Consider the following 21,209-nt stretch of genomic DNA (forward strand, 5'->3'; position numbering starts at 1 on the left):
ACTCTTAAAAAAAAAAAAAAATGGGAATAGAGCACCAACGGCAAGGAAGTTATTACCCTGGTCTCATGAATTTGGTCTATGTTTTGTTGTGATGTCTACAGCACTGAAGGGTAAAAAAAATTGATCATAATTCTGCCTTGTAAACACAGGCTTTGGAAAATAATGGAATCTGTCTGTGCAAAAGGCTGTGTTGAATACAGAAGCCTTCTTGGGAAAAGAGTGAATAGACACATACAGTTCAGGTGAGACTGAGATCCTGCTGTAATGGCAAGAGCTTTCGAAACCCCAGCACACTGCTCAATTGTTTCTATTGATCGTGCTTGGATTTAAAATCGTCGTCGGGAATGAACTTTGGAGAAAATGGGGTTTCTGTAGAGAGAATGCCATTGCCAGTCTTAGAGTGCTCTGCCAGCACCCTGCAACACAAGTAAAGGTGAGATACACATAAAGAGAATGATAGTAAGCGACAGACAATAAAAGAGGAAGAGAAAATGAGAAAGAGAACAGAGGAATCAGTCTTGGACTGGCATTTCTCTAAGATGTCATGCCATGGTTATCAGACACCAAAACAATGCTGCACTAATGCTCTCATCAGCTTGCCTTTCTTCATCTCTACATGATTAAGCTGAAATGTCAGCCACATATTACACAAATACGGGCAGCGGGAACCAAGCTGGGTCCAATCTGACCTTTCTTTTCATGGTCAAACACCAGGCCAACGGTCTCTCTTTCTGTGCAGCAGCGCGTTGCCCATTATGACAAAATGGTAGAGTCTAAGCTATTATCACACCTCCAAACAAATCACCTCAAGGAATCACAATCATTACATCTTCTGCTAAACTGAAAAGAACCAATTTAAAGAAGCTCCCTGCTGTGTTTGGGTGATGTATAAGTGACAGAATATCAGCAAAACAATTCAAATTTGAACTGCGATTTAGGAGACGAAATTGGAACTGAATTATAAGTATGTAGTTGGAAGTAGAATTAGACTTGAGGTATACACACAGATCACAGAGTATCAACAGGTTTGAGTTGAAACTAAGAAAAGTTCTGCTTGAGGATATTTGAATACAATTTACAGAAAGTAACCACCATAACCGTAAACTTGTAAATCCGTACAACTTGAAACAATATTGAATAAAAGAAATGACAATTAACAGTGTTACCATACTAAATTAAATATAGTTCACTGAATTTGAAAGCACATTTATTTAATTACAGATAAATCCCTCAGTTGTGGAATTTCACAGAATTTCATCATATTGACATTCGACTTTTTCGGTGATTCTAATTCACTTCCAATTTAATATCATCAAAATTTGAATCAGCTAAAACTGTAATTCGGATTTCATTCAGTTTTATTTAACTGATTTGGAATTAATCTTCAGTTCACAGAATTGGCTCCAAATACAGTGAAGATGTCAAGGGCCAAGGGCTAAACGTTTTTACAAACTTGTGCCACAAATTCATAAATTATGAGCTTCGAACACATATACAGATGTTAACCCTAACTTTGAATATGCCACCAAATATGTTCAAATTCATATTCATATTAACACACACACACACACACACACACACACACACACTGTTACAGCCCCGTCTCAGGTGGGGTAAACATAAATGCTTGGGGCAACCTCCTTCCCCTGCCACCAGAGCAACCGGAACACCAGCACTCATTTGCCAAGTATGCTAGTCAGCTTTTTTGTTACTTATCATTATGATTATCGTAAAGCAAACACAACAGACTTCAGGGGTGGGCTTGGCCAAAATAATAAACAATATATGCCTAGCTAAGGGAGAAGGGAAACAACCTAACCTATCAAAATGAAAATAAAAAAGAAATGAAATTAAACTTCCCAACCTCCCTAACTAACAAAAACAGGATAAAACAGGAACAAACAAAAATGCCACCCACCCCTACAAGCACTGACTAACAAATAAACAGGAAAGAAATCCACAAGACAACACACAAGTCCACATCATCTCATCAAAGATTTATCTCTAAAGGTTATCTTGGCGGCAGGGGTTTTGCAAGAGGACCAGTCCAGATGTCCCCTGCGCAGCTGTCGGCTTTTAAAAACTCCCTCACCTGTTTTCCAGCCAATCACAAACCACCAGCAAGCTGAAAAGGAAAATGGGGCAGGGAGCAAGAGGGCGAGAGAAACAGAAACACCTAAACAGAAAACAACATACGTCCAAGAACGTAACACATACACACATGCACACGCACACACACACACACACAGACACACAAAAGCTTCAAAAACCTCCCTTTAATAATGTTTTTTCATCTCCAGAACTGGGGAACCTCTTTACTTAAGCTCTGTGCTCACACACCTCACTCAACTAGTCAGGGCATTAGTGATGAGAGGACAAGCTATATCAGGTGAGCTGCTATCAGGTGAGATCCAGAACTGGAGCTGAGAAACATTGTCCTACACACCTGGACAAAACTCTGGGATGGTCATATTATTTTAAGGCATGGTTTTCCAGAAATGGCTGAAACCTGAATAACAGTGACTTTATGAACAACTTTTACCCCGTAACACTGCTGCAGATTGCTTCTGAAACACTTCTTATAATTTCACGTAGTCTGAAGCCGATCAAAACAAAAAAAAAAAAAAAAAGAAGAAGTTACAAATAAGACATGAAGAGTTTTTTAATGTTTTGGTTATTGTAGCGAGAAAAAGAAAACAAAACCAATTCCTTGGGGCTGTTATCAGGAATGTTAAGGCCTCAGGGTGTTTTTTATATTCAGCTCCTGTTTGCAGAGTGTTTCTTATCTACAACATGTCATTTCTAGAAACTGCATTTTTAAGTTTCACCTGTTTGCTCTTGCAATAGAAAAGAAAGTTTAAAAAGGTTCACCTATCTAAATAGGAGCACATTAACATTTTACATATTTTTTTTTCTTCAAAGCCACTGTTATCACTTCCATGGTCGTTAAATGTCAAAAGCAATTTCTTCTAAGCAAAAAGCCTTGAGACTATTCATAAAACCATTAATGTTTCTTTTTAACAGGGTCTGTTTTTTTCCTTTTAAGAAACCATAATTTGCTCCCCATAGCAAATCAAAACTATTGTCAGAGAAATGTGTGATAGCTGAGTGGCTACATAACTGAGATGCAACCCGACACAAAGCCCAGCTTGCCACATGCAGTTCTGAATGGATAGTGTGATTCTGAGTAATTGAGGAACAACCTATGAGAACGGCAGGTGACAGCATTCTCTTTCAGGCAACCAAGTCAAAACAGCCCTTTGTGCTTATCCATTCTAGGCACATTTCTGAAACTGCCCAAAGAAATTGCTTGAGGTATGAACTTATACTGATATTCCATGTGATTGTACTACTTTTAGTGCCTTTAGTTCCTGTGTGAAATTGAGGAACACATGACAGTGCTGAGTAAATAAATAGTAGAAGATAAATAAGTAGCAATGAACTAGCATTTAGGCATTTTAATGAAAGTTTGACACAAATGTTTATTTATTTATTCGTTTATTTATTTAGGATGTTAGCCTTGGATTCTCTGATTATTTGTCTTAAACCTCTGAAAATGAATGGAGCAAATTTTTGACCGTAAGTCAGAAAATGGCACTAGGTAACTTCACCAAAAGAATTAATTAGCAGACTTAACTAACAATATCATTATTCTGAATTGCTCTCCAAGTAGGAGAGGGCTAACAATTATGTTAGGCCAACCCTCTGCTCACTCCCAATATTAGCTTTGCCTCTAGGATTTAAAAAATCCAACCACGTAGTGAACATTCTCGCAGCTGTGTTTCATGGTCTAAAATTACAGTGAGGGCTTCTCCTTGCAGGAAGTGTGGTGTTATATTTATACCTGTCTCTCCTGCATCAAAACTGTCCAAGCAATTACTCGTTTAAGACAGTCAAAACCTGTAAATCGTATTAAACATGCAAATCCATCAAACAGCATGAAACTTATTCAATGTTTGTGCCATCAGCTCCTTACATGGTGGTTCCCACCCACTGCTGATGATACCTCAGGAACATCTACAATTGCACATTATTTCAAGTACTCACACAAAAATCCATAACTCACTCAAGTTGCAGTTTAAAACCAGCAAAGTTCAACGTGCCACCTTAATAAATCACTTCCCATGATCTTTTTTTCCTTGTCTGATCACTCCAACTAGCCCAATCGATCAAAGGGTTAGTACCAGCAAAGCTTTAGTACATGTAGCCAATAGGATGCCAAAAAGTGTGGTATGAGGTATTAGTGATGAAGGTTTGCATTGGGGATATTGAGGTATGTCCTAGAATAATGTGTTTGATGTTTTACTGTATGGGTCTACAGGATGAGATCTCAGAAGCAAACACCAGCTGGCTGTCCAAGGTCTTTTCAGAGGGATACGTGATAGAGCAGGCTATCTTGCCCTGAAGGTGAGAGGAGCCCTCTCAAATCAAGGTTACGTTTGAACTGGTGATCAGATATCCAGGGTGAAATATCATAGGACTTTCAGATACACATTATGTTACCTGGAACCTGGAGACATTGTGAAAAAGTGAAGAATTTGGGATCAAGGAAATGGCCCATAGGGACTCCAGCTCATTCTGTACTTTGATATGATGCTTAGCATGGTGGGAACAATTTGTCAGGTAGGAAGAAAACCATGACAGAGCCAATCCTCCGGTTCCTAGATTCAAGACAGAGGGCAGAAGTATCTCGTAACAGATGTTGTTGAACGCAGTAGATTGTTCCAGGAGGATAACTGCTGGTGAGGGAGAAGAAGATGAGGCAGAGTAGAGTGCCTGCACTACTGCATTTTCAATCAAGTAGGAGGCTTTGAAATCTTTGAAAGGATCCAGGAGGTTGTTCTGGGATAGGTACATGAAGAGTCGATTGGAGGCTTTTTTTGATTGGACAGACTTTCCAGTCTGTAATTTTTGAAGCTGGTTAATGATGACGATGATGATGACGATGATGACGACGATAATGATCCATTGTTGGGTTCTAGAGGAGGGGTGTAATTCTGACAGTCTTGAAGACAGAATGAACAATGCACTGGGTGAGCAACAGGTTGATAATAGCTGTTAGAAAAAGGAAGACATCAGTACATATGGGTTGGAAGAAAGACATGAATACTGGGTCAAGAGGGTAGTTAGTGGGTCTCTTCAAATCTGCAGAACATTATGAGGCAAGAGTAGAGTAATTCTGGCAAGATCAGGAAGTGAGTGTGCATGTTTAATCAGCTTAATACTGGGGGGCAATAGTTTGAGATAGCTGTAAATATTGTCAGCCTTCTTTTAAAAGAAAGTGGCAGAATTTTGAGGGTGAGGGGAAAGAGATGAATAAGGGAAAGGAATGTTAGTAGCGAGGTGGAAGTTCACATGCATCCTATGCAGAGTATTGGCATTTAAAAATGTAAAATTTACACTTAGCTATAAAGATGGCAGAGGAGAAGGTAGCAAGGACAACATGGTCGGAGGAGAAGTCCTGGGATTGACTCCATCTTTCATCAGTTTCTGTAGATGTGACCATATGACCTGTAAGGATTCCAATCATGGAGCAGTTGTGCTGGGACTGGATTGCTTGGAGGATGAAGGGCAGAGAGTGTTGAAAGTAGCATATTCTGCGGTAAAGTGAAAGATCACCGCAATTTAAGGGCTGACAAGCATGAGGCAACCACAATGTAAAGATTAACCGGCATGAAACTCAAACTATGATATGGATATATTTACAAGAGAAACACGATACTTGTGGTTAGGAGTAACAAGATTTTTTTTCTCTCATCCAGAGGATCTGGGGATGTCTGAAAATGTGCTGTCTAAAGAGAGTCTTGCAGGTGTAGCTGTGTTTCTGTGAGAGCAGGGAGAGAGAGTAAACAGGCATATGCTGAGATCAGTGTTAACTAAACAGCCAGTTAGGATGTCCAGAGGCTTCCCTTCACTGTGATCTAAATAAGTGGCTCTCAATCCTGCTCCTGGAAGACCCCTGCTCTGCACGTTTTCCATCTTTCCTTACTCTACCTTCCTGACTGAACTCATCAGTGGCACTTTTGATTGGCTGAGCACACCTGATTTAATCAAGAGCTAATCAGGTGTGTTCTGAGAAAGGATAGATAGAGGATATGCAGAGCAGGGTCCCCGCAGGAGCAGGGTTGAGAACCACTGATCTAAATGACAGTGGACTGAACAGAGCAGGTAGTGTAGTAAAGTTTGGGATACACAATGTACATTTCTGTGCATTTTTAAATGAGATACTATGAGTTTAAAAAGTAGTTAACTTCATCATAACAGATACAATATGTTAGAACTTTATGAATTGCAGAGAAGAAAATCTGGATCAGCCATTTGTTTTTTCTTTCCAGCAATAGCACACTCTCTGAGAAAGACTGGCTCTCACTGTGTTGTTTTTGACCAAGCTATGCTGGGGATTTTCACCTGACTAACTTTTCCACTGATTAGTTCCAGATCTACGGTCCAGTTATGGTCACATTTTACTTTCTAGTTATTAAGAAAAAAAAATACTGCAGACAAAAGGCACTAAATAAGCCACAATCTTTTATTGGCAGTGGCTGAAACGAATGATGAATTATAATGCTGGAAATCTTCAGTCCTTTACGTACATCACTGGCCATGGGACCCACTATTGGTCCTAACAAGTCTGAACCAGAATACCTGCAGAGTAAAGCTTATTAACTGTAACACCTGTAGAGAACCTTGACTTCACACACACATACAACAAGACTTAGGGTGAAAGGACTATTAAAATGTCCAAATAAGAGGCTTTCATTTTGCCAAGTGCTATGACTAGACAAGTGACACTGAAAAAATCCTTTCATTCATCCTTTCAACCATTGTCATTTGAATGAGAATAACTGGTGCTCCAGCACCAGAAGAATGTTCTCAAAATGGGATCAAGTTTAGGAATATATCCTGTGTGTTGGCACGAGCTTTAAGAAACATATTGTTTCAGCACACCCAGTAGCGTTCCCATCCCAGTATTGATCAGGCCTCATCCTCATCTTCTCCTCTTCTGTGAAGTTGAGCAGAATGATATTAAACCCCTCTCTCCTCAAGGGACATCTCCAAACAGCATAGGTGAAGCATGAGGTGCAATGAAGATGAAGGGAAAAAAAAAAAAAACAATTTCACCACTACTCACATTTTATCATGAATTGATTCTGGAGTTGTGGCTGGCAATTTGGAACGTTAAAAAAACACTGACACAGAAAAACACAAAATAAAAAAATGAATGAAATTGATGAAATGATACTGGATATGTTCTTCCATATTAAGTGGAGATGCATGGTATGCACATATGTACAGATCAGCTTCCCAACAGTTGTCTGTCATGTTAGGTTAGCCAGATAACCTCATCTATTCATTCATAAACGTCTATGTTTTTAACCAGATGTGGACTTTGCAGGCTCAACAGTTCCAAACAGATACAAGGATAACACAATAAATTGGCAGTTCTTGAAGAAGGATCCTTTATCAAGCCTCTTAGGCTCAGGTGGAAAATTCCAGTCTTAGAGGAAAATTCCAGTCTGTCCACTGTCCCAGGCCCTTCAGGAAGACACCCCTACGTGTCTTTAAAGTCCTTTATTGATCAGCGCAAAGCACAAAAAAGAGCAGGAACCAGAAAAAAAACAAGCAGGGACACCTGAGCAGACTGAGGAGCAGAGTCGTGAGGATTGTTGAGGGGAACAGTGGAGTCATCCCAGAGTCTCTTGTTTTCTGTGTCCTGTGGAAAAGAAAAGAAATCACCTTTTTTTTGTAAAATGCATTGTAAAACTAAGAAGAGAAGACAATTCCATTCACTGAGGAAGTAACCTAATTCTACAAGCTATCCCTGGGTCAGCAATACTTGCATTTGATTTAACAGTATTCATGGAAAGTGCCATTTCTTTTAAAATTCGAGTCAGATGGGGAAAAATAATAATTAATGACATTTAATAACTGAATGCATTTAAAGACAAGAAAGTGAAGTGTGAAAATAACAGAATTAGTTTGAAATCAGGCAGCCTGACACGTTATATCAAATTTTCACCTTTTAATTTGACATTGTTAAATGTGACTTCATGTGATCTGGATGAGAGTAAAATAAAACATAAACACAAAACTGTTAAAGTCACTGCAACATTCATCTCTAAAGAGAGTTAAAAAAAAAATATTTGTTGCGGACCGTCTTAAGTTTTATTCAAACATAGCCAGTACACTTGTTTCAAGAGTATCCTACTTATCATTTAATACTTTTGTATACACTAACTGGAGTTAAATGGGACAGAGCTTCATCCTGGAATCAAACCAAGAACCCTCCTGTTACTGCACACCTTCTTTATCACTCCTTATACCACCACTTTTTTTTTTAATAACTACTCTCCATCAAGCATAATCAACTATTTATAGTTCCCAGGTCTCCTCCAAGCAAAGCATTATCAAAAAAAAAAAAAGAAAGAAAAAAAAAATCTAATTCCATGTTAGGATTGCTTGTATCTATAAATCGAATAGCAACAATAATTTTCTGTAATTCAGTCATTTGACCCCTCAGTAATTGATGTATTTATCAAATATTCAGAGTTTTGGACAGACATACGGAAATCAATAAACCAGAATACCCAAAATTACCCAGACACTGTTCTTAACCCTCACCTGTGTGGGAATTACTGGGTTCTGTTCTGTATCCATAGTAACAAATACTCCAGTGTTGTGCTGTATTCCTTTATCTGTCACAGAGCCTTTCTGCCCCGACTGGCTGGGTGTTGGCGTGAGGTCCATCCCATTTCCAAATGTCTCGAGAGCATTTCCTATTCATGAAAACAGAAAACATCAATTTCACAGTTACAACTCTGAGTGAGGACATTCTGACTGAAGCTCTGAAAATTGCTACAGTGCTTTTGAGCATCCTCCACTCAAAGTTTGTTCAGTTATAGGGTGAATTTGGTTTCAGGCTTATGCTGCCAATTGGGCCAGTTTCGATTTGCAGGACTCAATAAAAGACAGCAAACATTAAGTATTCTTCTCAGCTCTCCAATCTGCACCTGTCTCTTCACATCCTGCTATTAGCTCACAGACAAGTAGCTTGGCCAAACCTCACTAAGGCCCCTCACATTCCTCCTTTTTTTAATCCTGCTCTCCAGAGTGTGAGCTGCCCGTCCGCTAACTGAGAGGAGGAGGAGGCGTACTTGCTTAAACAGATCTGACTAAAAACACTTGCACAGAGTCAACACTAAAAATGAATCATTATTCATGAAAAAAGGCCGGTCTGGGATGAGTGTCTTGTTGATGTAAAAAGCTCCTGAAATACAACTGAATGTCTGGTATTTGCCTTAGAATGTTCTTCCCTTGCTGCCTACACTGAGTCATGGCCAGTACTCTGTTAAGAAGTGTCCTTGTCCCTCATAAGGTACCAAATGCTCATTGTAAAAAAGCAAAAGATAGACAGAGAGAGAACTAAAGTCAGAAAACTTTCAAATGCTCAAAATCTCAAGACTGGAATATTTAAAAAAAAAAAAGAAAAGAAAAAAAAAAAACATACACACACACACAAAAATACGACTCAGTGCTTTGCAGTTTGAATGACAGAGTAAAGCAAAAAGCTGTTGAAGACAAACTAATTCTTCACTCAATTTTCAAAGATCTGTCCTTCCGTGTATTCTTGTCCTGGTAGAGAAGGTGAACAGCCACAGTCAGCATGAACTTGCATGCTGACATTTCTAACATCAGAATTAAATTGAATATATGTTGGATTTAATATGGCACCACTAAAAAGTTCACTTCAGTTGAACCTCACAGCTGAAAACACACATGTATGCATATGCAGCAAACGTGCATGCACATGCGTGTGCGCAAATGTGTGTCTGTGTGTGTGTCTTGTTTGGAGCAAGTATGTCTCATTATATTTGCCACTTAGTGTCCTTTTCATAATGCATTCTTCCACCTTGAAATTTGTCATCCTTTTTTACCAAGTCCATCCAATTTATTCATCCATGTATTTATCAGCACAAATGCAGATTTTAAATATAGATTCATATCACTCTCTTTACTACACTAAAAATGAAAAATAAGTTAGAAAATCCCTCCTATCAGATAGCTCATTAAATAAATATGACAATACAAAGCCTGCTCTTGAGATTTTAATATAAGTTATATTTTGTGCCAAGAATATTCTGACATAATAATGAAAGCAATTTTTTGCAGTTATTGTAGAAGATGAAGTCTGTTTTTCACATGAGGTCATTTCAGCTGAGGAGGTTCACAGATCCATTACCAATGGAAAAAGAACAGAGTTCAGTCCACCTCCGTCACAAGAAATATCCAAATACACCTTTAACATCATTTTCTCTATATCCCAAAACCTACATTACAATTGCCATCAGTGTAAGTGACTCTGACTAAGAAGGATAATGTCTACTCATCCTTAAAAATCTGACTAAATATGATGTACTTGCTTACATAATGTCTTTTTAAAATTGTGATATAAACAAAATGAAAATTTGAAGATTTTCATAGAGACACATACTACAGATAAACAATAGGGCTTGAGGATTTAAAGGAGCAAGGTGGACTCACTGAGACAGATGTTGTCTATGAAATAGTTCAGGAACTCAGTACACTTCTCTCTCTCATTACCACTGGCTACACAGGAGCACCAGGGTGACACATTGGAGGTGGAGTTATCGACATAGTTAGGAGTTATAGGGCTACCTGCAAAAACAAATGTTTTATTTCAGTATAGAGACACATAAATTGTATGCCAGAAAATACAGTACAATCTCCACAATACGAGTGTTGGAGTCACTAAACTCTACAGAGAGAGAGGGAGAGAGAGAGAGAGAGAGAGAGAGAGAGAGAGAGAGAGAGAGAGAGGGGTGGAGGGGGGGAGAGACAGAGAGAGAGAGGGAGAGAGAGAGAGAGAGACAGACAGACAGAGAGAGAGAGAGAGGCGGGTGTTCATGTACTGTCATGTTTCCATACCGTGACTTTGGTTGGGTAGCAAGAATTGGTTTCTGTTTAGCACTGGTTCCAAAATGGCAAGAACTTAGAGGATCATTAAATGTCAAGTTTCTCAATGCCTACTTTTGGTTCCCGAGTGTGGAACACTTACATCACAACTGTAAGCTCATTACCATGCGACATCTCACCAGTCATGACCTTTAGAATCATGCCTCTGATTTTCAGTCTTGTTGGAGCCACAATACAAAGGTAGGATATTCACACACAAAGGTTTTATACTTATCATATGTGTTCTCTCTGAATCCGTAATCACATGAGAGAAACAAAACATATCCTATATCAACATGTATATGATAAATTTATATCTTGTCAGGAATGTTAGATTCTTCTTTTACTAGTACATTTATACACTATGTATATATGTGTGTACTATGTGTATATTTATGTCTGTAACACGACATTCACTGTGAACGAGACATTTAGGCTCTATCGTTTAGGCACTATCATACTGGATCACCAGAGCCGAAACCATACTTTCAACTTTAAATTGAAACTTCTAATGTCCCCTGAAGCAATTTTAATGGTTTTTTGTGGGCACGGTTTGCACTGAAGTATTGTTGAGATTTCAAATTTGCAGACAAGTGTCTCAAAGGTACAGATTAATAGTTGGAATTCAAAGAATGTCAAACCAGGAGCTGATGATGAACAGTGAGTGGCACAGTTGGTTATGCTGTCACATCACAAGATATTTCATCATTCATCTCAATTCTCACATTGCATTCACCCTTTACACTGTTAGTTGTGCCCACAGACATAGCAAAAGCTTTAATCAGTAACTCCAAAGCAGCGAATTTTTAAAAGCTATAAAAAAAGTAAAAATGTGAGTGGAATAAAACTGCCTGTGTTTGTTTTTGCTGAGGGGCACCAGTGGCAACAGTCTTGAAGTACACCAAGTCTTTCTTGGTTCTGTTTTTATGAACATGGAAAAGAACCAGCATTTCTCTCTGTGAGGTTAAAAAGCAGTGTATTTCAGACCAATCTCTTGCAAAACCATTTCACAAAGAGCAATAGCTTTGTCACTTTTGAAACTGCATTTCAGCTGCCTCAAACAAAAATTATATTACACATACACAAACACTTGCTTCTTTCTTTCTTTCTTTCTTTCTTTCTTTCTTTCTTGGACTCTAACTCTGCAATTTTTTGCTAATCACATTTTTTACTGACTGTTTCTCTTGGTCTTTCTTTACTTACCTATGAGGCCAGTGTAGGCCACAAGACAGACGGCATAGTTTCCCTGCTTACAGCCACTAGCAGACTGCTCCTCTGGTTGGCAGTCATACTGAAACTGAGCCAAACGTGACCTGCATAAACACCACAGAGAGAATATAAAGAATATGGTGTATATGAATATAGTATTATGAAGACCAACCAATGAATCCCAAATAGTGACTGAAAATAGTAGCACTGAATCATTCACACTTGTTTCAATTCATTTTGGACTTGCAACTGTGACTGATCAACAGTGTCTAACTAAAATGGCACCTGATCAATGGCAACTCAGAACTGAGGTTGACTCATAATGTTATAATGATTCATGATGGTGTCTGAGCTTCAGGATTTCAGAATGCTGGCTAGCTTATGGTGACTACAAATGTTAGCTGACCAATAGTTGATCATAATAGTAACTAATCAATGTTCACTGGCAATGGCATTTGATGTATAATAGTAACTGACCAATGAGGATGCAAAACTATGTCTGATAAAGGGAAACTCATATTCTGTATGTTATTAGCCAGTGGAAGCCGATAAAGTGAACAGTGTTTCAGAATGATGACAAATGCTATTTGAGATGGAACATTATGGAATAATATGGAATAATGAGATGGAATCTTGGCTACACAGTCATGATTATGAGGATGATGATAACCATATTGGTTTTGGTTATGGTTATAATCAAAATGTGTACATGAACAGAAATGACAAGAAATCACTATACAATGTTTATAACGTAGACAAGCTTTTAGAATACAAATTATGTCTTGACTGGTAATATTTTAATATTTATATCTTTTATGTAACTGAGCCAATGAATGAGTCAAGGAAATTGAAGAATACACCCAAGCCTACTGATTTTTTCATTCAGTTGTTTCAGAGAGGACAGTTTTCTCTCCAGCTAAACTTGCTCTAGCAACAGCCAGGAGTTCTTTCTTTTATTTATAATGCAATGAATTCAGTGGAGTGCCAATACGTGTGGCATAGCAGCATTTTATCCCTAGACCCCAAAATCATTAGCATGACCCTGAGGAGGGGTTGGGTGGTGAGGTGAGAAGCTGTAGGAATGACAGTTATGGTCCTGCATCCCAATGAAGTGCAGATATGACTACATTTTGTATTTTACATTTGCTAAAGATTTCATGTTTAAATATGGGACTGTTTTACGGTTATTTTTGTAATTAAACCAAAAAGAGAAGAAAATTGGAGGATCAGATTTATGCTCTTCCTATACCACTTAATTCCATTTCAAATTAGGCAGGCGGGTTCAGGAAAACTATTAATTAGAAAAAGGACTATTGTGAATTTAGACCCTGGTCCACTCCACAGAGATAAACCAAGGTAGAAATTACAGTGGCTGGCTGACAGAGTCTTCAACCAATCTGATACTGACCTGCAAACATAGTCAGACTGACAGGTTCTCATCTGAGTAAGACAGCTGGGTTTCTCCACCCCTTCATAGGAGCAGCTGGGGACAATGGTCTGCCGGCGTCTCTCTGAGCAGGCCGTGTCACTACAGGGGCAGAACAACAGCTCGTGCGTGTACGTTGCCGGCACGCGGTCAAAGAACTTGCGCAGGGCTTTGTTACATTTGGCTCTGTTGCAGAGGCCAGATTTGGCGGATGGCTTGATGCAAGCTGACACGTACTCAGTGCGTAGCTTCTGGCACACCTCGTCCACATTACATGCCTTGGCTGCGTCCAGGCAACGATTCACAGTTGTCATACCAACCTCAGAATCTGTTGGCAGAGTGTGGTGTGTAAGAGTTCTACAATTAGAACACAGTACTGTGAATTGCTGTGAGGTCCAGGCAGTTTTTGTTGATGTCATCATGTGCATAGCTAAATGGGCGCACGGAAAATATGGTAGAAGCAGACTGAGCTGCTTCGACCTATAGTGTTCTGATGTATGATGAAAACATTGTATGTACCTTTTGGTCACAAACAGCCCTATTCCTAGGTTATAGTTCACAGTGTAAAAAACCATTAACAGAACCAAGGAAAAAGAAATACAGAGCTGACGATTACTGATCGTCCAATCGTTTGTCTTTGGCAGTTCACAGTGATGAAACTAAGCAGACACAGAAAGAGAAACACAAATGGAGCTAAACATATAAGCAGATCCCAAAAATGAAATAAAACCAATGCAGATGCTCTTGCCACTCCCTTAAAAAAAACCTTAAGGTTAGTGAGACCTCAGGGAAATGAAAATAATCACCAAATCAATCACTCTATTTTGCCATCTCATTTTGCTTAACAATTGCAGAGTAGATTTTTTTTAGAGATAAATGTTCCTGGAGACTGTCTCTATCATTCCAAAAATGGCTTTGTTGATGTCCGCAGAGCTGTAAAAGGCCAGACACATGAGCATGAGTCTGAAATCACATCGCTTTTTGTGGAATGGGTGAATAAAAACAGGATAATTTAGAGACAAAACAGTCTGACAGGAAATTGCTAAGCTAATACACATCTACAATAACTAGTTCTCATCTCTTCCAAAAATTTGTGGCTACTGTTAAATTTGCTCTTAAATGAGATGTAAATGAGATACTGGGAAAACAAACACATCAATTTGAATAGATCTAATGGTGCTCACAGCCGTGTACGCACTTTAATTTTTAACTATGCCTTCAGGAGAAAACTTCTGGGTCTTGGGCTCCTCTCAAACCCAGCATACAGAGGACATAGGGTCATTCCAGCAGAAAACTCCATGAAAAAGCGTAATGTTTTGAACAGGTAGGGAGTATTTTGGTCTTCTCTAATTTTAGATCAGCCCAAACGCAGATGACAGAGTAGTGTCAAAATATAATAACAGATTATACAATAATCTGATTATTTCATTATGTAAGTCATGTGTTATAACATGTTAAAATAGTGTACAACTGCTTATTAGCGTGGTGATTGTGTGCTTGCCTGCTGTGATGGAGGCCAAACGGACGTAGTCGTGACCTCTCTCCACTGACTCATATGGATAACTCTCCACCAAATTTAGCCCTGAGAAAACATTAACAACAGCAAATGAAGCACTTCCATCTACAATGGCTGTGCTTTGAACCACTGTACAGTATCTATAAAACATAGAAGGAACTAGATGTCATAGTAGTGTTTATTCATCAGGGATGTTTTGAACTGTTCTCTAGGGACTTGATAATGTCACCAGGCGCAGGCATGCTGCCTACTGCTACTGCTCCTGGTGTGTGTGCTCACTATCAGTGTGTGCAGGGTGAGTTAAATGCAGAGGGTAAATTCACTACTCACTGCTCACAGTGTGTGTGTGTGTGTGTGTGTGTGTGATCACAAAGATTCTAAATTCCAAATTCTAAATTCAATGCCACCTGACCTGACTGAATTACTATGGTTTTACAATTTGGTATCCAGAACATTAATTTATTTAGTTTAATTAATTTGGTTTTCCAGGTTAGGTATGTGATGGTCCAGTGAAAGGGATCTCTAACCATGGATGCCAGACTGGTACAGACTCCAGTATATACTGAGGCAATTCTTCTCTTTCTTCATGCCCCTCCGGCATTGGCAGCCATGTAGCGGGCTGGAAAGCAAAGCAGACACTGCATTGGAGCACTGGCTGCGGGCACCGGGGCCCAGCTTCATATTGCCGTCTCCTGCCACGCACTGGCGCAATGTCCGCAAACGAGGGCTGCATGTGTCATCACTGGAACAGGAGTCGCCAGCCAGCAGACAGTCCCTCCCTCCACACAGCAGCACCTGCAGAGCTACAGGAAGCAGGAAAACATTAACAGAATGAGAACAGAGGCTAAAATCAGAACAGGTTGCATATCAGAATACATAAACATCCAAACAGGTGGGATATCAGTGCAGTGAAATATCACATATGAAATACCAGGGCTGGTAAATGTGATCAGTAAGAAATATAAGTATATATAAATTTGATCACAAGTAAAACATCAGCGTATGAAAATATTAACACAGGCAAAATGCACAAAGAAACATCAACGTGCACAGGTGAAATACCATTCCTTCATTCATTTATTCATTTCTAAGCTGCTCATTGTAATTAGGGTTGTGGGGGTGGTTGGAGCCTATCACAGTGCTCACTGGGTGAAAGGTGGGGAAACACCCTGGACAGGTTGCCAGTCCATTGCAGGGCAGGTGAAATATCAGCAATGGAATACACTGGGACAGCTATAGCACTGCTTACTGTAGGACACAGGTATGACACAAGACAGGTTCAATTTGGACCAGTCAGTATCAGCACAAATAATACTATTAGGCCACCGAGAAATAATACCATAGGCAAGACGCTGACAAACATGAGACAAAAAATGTCATTGCTTAAGGATGGAATAACAAAAGGAGTTTAAGAAATTTTGAAAATAACTGTTTTGTTCTGAGCATGCCACATTTGCTCAGAAGATTGTGTTGGTCTAGTTGTGTGCCTGCCAGTGAACTGCATAAATCAGCTCTGGACCTGAATGAAAGAAATTAACTTGTGATTTTCAAATAAATAAATAAATAAATGAAGTCACCTAACTGAAGGGCAAAGGAAAATGTCAATTTATATTTTAAGACTGCACACTGCCCAGTCAATAAATCTTGATGTTTAATGTGAGAATGTTTTTTAATGCATTTAAATGACAAGTTGTAAGACAATTTAAATGAAGTGTTGTGGGACAATACCTAATTCCAAAAATAAGATAGAAATATTAATGCAACGAGAGGCTCTAGCGCAGTCCATAAATCCTGAAAATTTAATTTCATTAGAGAAAATGCTTTGGGCTACTTTTAAACAAAATGACATTAATCTGTTTGGATAACACATTAATGCAAGCACTGTCCTCCATTCTGAATTCCAAAACTGACACCTGGCAAAACAGTTCTCTGAACATGATTGGTCAACTTTAAAGCTAAAAAAAAACCCCAAAACAAACAAACAAACAAAATAAATAAATGAAAATAAAAATAAAAATGCTCTTCAGAACTGTTATGGCATGGATTTGATATGACTTTGTATCTGGAACTTTCTCAGTCACTGTTAGCTCAGTGTTTTTGTAATGTCAGGAAAATGACAGACCAATACATGTTAAGTTATAAGAGTTGTGATAGTTTTTGCCACATATAATCATTCCTGTGGAGGCAGCACAGCGTGGGTACACTGACTATAGACATGAAACTAAATCAAAATGACAGCTGGCAAAATGAGACTTTCTGTATCTTTCTGAGGCATTGCTCAGTCTGTGTGGCTGTGTGGCATTAGGGTGGGATAACTATGTTTTGATATGCAGCTGGCTGGCCTTTCACATGATCAAACCAAATGCAGCAAGACAAGGCATTTTTTTAAACCATACCTCCCTACTTTATCTCTCCTACTCAGCCTATAGGAGTATTAATGAGTCCTTGTTTGCTTGGTCTGTATCCTAATGATAGAAATTATGACGGTAAAGTTAATATCTTTTAAAGCCGTAAGAGACAGCAGAAGTGCTTGTCTAAAAAAGGTATCTTCCACAAGTTTGTGTATTCCTCTAGGAAGTAAAGCATCAATGAAACTAACTATGAGTGAGATGGGAAATTAAAGGGGAAAATGCTGAATCAGTATTAAAAAAAAAAAATCTGATACAGAAATTATTTATCGACCTATTCAGTTAATTCATAGTTCTCAGTCATGTTTCTTTTATTCTTTCTTTCTTAACAACCTCGCAGAATAGAAGAGAGATAAATTATGTCTCTAATATTTTATTGTTGCATACAATCTCCAAGGACAAGTTTCACTCATCTGTGGCTTGTCTGAAAAAATGTAATATTTACTTGGTTTATGTCAAATCATGCAAAACTATAACAAAAAGAGATGTCTGTGTGTATCAACACAATCAGAAAAAAAAGACTTTGATAAATAAACATGTAAGAACATTTTGGTTCATAAAAATTTAAATGTTTTTGGAACTGGAAAGGTAAACACCTCAAATGTCAATTCACAAAGAGCTATGAATCTTGGGTAAATTTTCAAAAACAATGCTAAAAATTAATCTACTACCACTCTACCAGAATCACATCTGTTGAATTATAGCCTCATGACCTCAGCACTATTACACCATTATGTTCACAATACAACCGTAATGCTTTCCACATCACAGCTCTTCTCATTTCCTGGGTAATTAGGCAGATCCCAGAGTTGGACCATAGACTATCAAACTTTACCATGTACTCTTGGACACAGGCACTCCATTTCAATCCATTCTCTCTCCCTTCTCATGGATATGATGACTTGCTCTGCAAGAATTCTATTGATTTCCAAACAACAAACTCTGTGTGGACAGGTCCCCTAAATGGATTTGTGATTGTGAAGACACATGGTACAATTTTATAGTCTATGTGGTTACTTTTATCCCAGGCATTATTGACCTGAATCAACATGGGTTCACACTGCAGTAGCCTGTCCTCTGTTTAGCTCAACAGAGCAATGAAATATTGACCAAGCCAAGGACCATTCAGCTGCTAGCTGCAAATGAAAGTTATGGATCACTTTTAATGTATCACAAAGGTAACTTTTCTGGAGTGAGAACATATAAGCATGCATCTATATATTTGATAGAAATATCATTTAACCTTTAGAAAACAAGCATAAAGGGACACATGCCAGAGAGAAACAGAGCAGAATAGTGCTCCTGAAAACTTTTTCAGAACATCTGGAAAGGCACGGTTGTAAATTAAGCAAAGATTTAGACCAAAACAAACCGCTCAGATGGACAGATGGTTAGTATTGAGAATCTGATGGCAATGAGAAACCCCAGCCTCTCTCTATTGCAATTTGTGTCAGTTTGTACAGCACTGGCAGAAGATAGAATAGCTGTCGTACATCATGAATGCAAATGAAGTGCTCGATTTGACATTTTCAATAAGACTGTCTCAGTGTAGCTGAGGGTTTAGCCAATTAACCATGTCAGTAATCAATTCCTTCGGAGCCTTGGCTAAGTCCCCACTTATCCTCCTACATAAATCAAAGACAGATTAGCTGATCGGTTACTCACATGCATTGACTTAATGGGCCGGTTTACACAGGATGAAATAGGAAATGAAACTTAATGAACTCCAGGAGAATGACACCAACAAATCAACTTTACACCTGTATAAAATCCTCCAAGTGAGGAATTACAGGGATGTTAGTGTAAAGCACTGAGTGAGTTTTTATTCTGTAACAAAAACAATCCCTGTTTTGTTTTCCTTAAGAATGATGGAAATCTGTCAGTTAACATAAAACTGTCATTTAAAATGATTGGAACTGAATTGACTGGTGTTCATTTGAATAAGAGATTACATATGTTAGGCATTTTAATCCGCAATGTAGTGATAAAACTAAAAATGTTTTCCTTAGTTTATGACTAACTCGGCGTGGCTTAACGAGAATTGTTCATACCTGAGCAGACAAAATGTTTATCAGATATATGAACATGAATATCAGATACTACAAAATAAAACAGCACTCTTAAAAGCAAGTTCAGTAATGGAGATGGAGACAGAATGAGGTATAAGAGACAGACTAACTCTACCGTGTCAGAAATGTTCAGTGCATACAGAGGTTTTGTCGCATTAATGACGTATGTGAATGACTCCAGAAACAGCAAGCAACTTGAACCCAAATGCTTTACACACCTCAGAAGCACACCTCATTTAATGATCCTTCTATGGACTTATCACATCTAAAATGGGAAATCAAAGAACAGTACTGACTCATGGAGACATATTCACAAGTCCTCGACCTCTCCCGGCACACACTGTGATTTAATAGCTGAGTTCCTCCAACTATGCAAGCAAGTATTGTATTTATAATCACCAAACTCCTTTATTTCCGTATAATGCAAACTCTTGCTGATTTGGTTGCTTCATCGAACCAATACTGATTGCTTGCAAAAAGCAATCAAATAAGAATACCACCCATAGTTTTAAGAGAGCACTGAGAGCTTGAACCACTCCTTTTCAGAAAGCTGAATTGACTCTTCTGAAAACATTTAATCTGGACACGCTGTAAAGGTAGATCAGTAATCTGCCTATAACCACGAAACTAACACCCACAGCCAGAGCTCCTTTCTAGAATGTTAGGCAGGGTTCATAAGGGGTTGTGGCTACGAAAGCTGTTGATTCTAAGGTTGTAAAGTCTCTGTCATTCCAGCAGCTAACACCATTGTGCCCTTGCGCGAGAAGCTTACATTTTTTAGTTCAGACACAGTCTGTTCATATGGAAAGTTTACATTGTGGTATCTCAACAACACACAGACATCACGCCCCTACTCAAGGACTCAAGTGAAAAAGTCCCACCTGAAATGAAACAACCCCTAAAATATTTGAGAGCTTTGAAAATTAACATTTTTTGTAATAATTTGCCATCCACTGGCATACAGTAAGCAGTAAGCAAACTCAATTAGTAATTCTAGTGAAATAACTACTTTCTGACATCAAAGGCAAAAAGATTGCTCTTGGAAAAATAACACCACAAAACATTTGACTTCATTTAAAAGCTGTAGTCATCTCAGCTTTCCCAATCTGTATGGAGGACATCAAACATATTTTTGTATACAAGAGATGTAGCCAATAGCTTGTACAGAGTCATGATAGAGAAGCAATTTTCAGCAGTCTGTTTCTGGGGAAATTAACTCTTGTGTTTTAGTGCACTGCAGAGTTGGATAGATCTTCTATTAGCTGTTTATTTTCAAAAGAAATTCGGACTTAATTTTACAGTGTTTATATATTGATTTAACAGCAAATCAAGCACTCTTTTATTATGATTAAATTCACATGATCAAACTTCAGTTTCAGATGATATGAAAAACCAATGTGTATTCAAGCAAGTCGCATCCATAACCATAACATAAAAGTGGTTAAAACAGAGAGAGAAAGAGAAATGTAAGACATATTATGTTTTCCAACTGTGAATCTTGCCCCCCCCCCACCGCCCCCCACCCCCATTTTAGAATACTAAATGTTGAATGGGAAACTCAAACTGAATCAGAACTAGAGATGAATTTTTATTCTTTTTCAAGCCAG

General features: G+C 38.5%; 1 protein-coding gene across 1 annotated transcript in view; it reads right to left on the bottom strand.

Moving 5' to 3' along the window:
- Nucleotides 1-307: 307 nt before the first annotated feature.
- The window catches only part of gfra4b (GDNF family receptor alpha 4b), a 49,575-nt gene continuing 28,673 nt past the window's right edge, over nt 308-21,209 (bottom strand). The window contains exons 2-11 of the mRNA XM_030765459.1: nt 15,653-15,928; nt 15,078-15,191; nt 13,592-13,937; nt 12,178-12,287; nt 10,543-10,677; nt 8,623-8,777; nt 7,622-7,714; nt 4,504-5,055; nt 4,307-4,401; nt 308-416 (exon numbers count right to left, since the gene is read on the bottom strand). Of these exons, the coding sequence (XP_030621319.1) occupies nt 308-416; nt 4,307-4,401; nt 4,504-5,055; nt 7,622-7,714; nt 8,623-8,777; nt 10,543-10,677; nt 12,178-12,287; nt 13,592-13,937; nt 15,078-15,191; nt 15,653-15,928 (1,985 nt within the window). The remainder of the gene's footprint in view (nt 417-4,306; nt 4,402-4,503; nt 5,056-7,621; nt 7,715-8,622; nt 8,778-10,542; nt 10,678-12,177; nt 12,288-13,591; nt 13,938-15,077; nt 15,192-15,652; nt 15,929-21,209) is intronic.

Source organism: Chanos chanos, chromosome 2 (genome assembly GCF_902362185.1).
Source record: "Chanos chanos chromosome 2, fChaCha1.1, whole genome shotgun sequence".
NCBI classification, from domain to species: Eukaryota; Metazoa; Chordata; class Actinopteri; order Gonorynchiformes; family Chanidae; genus Chanos; species Chanos chanos.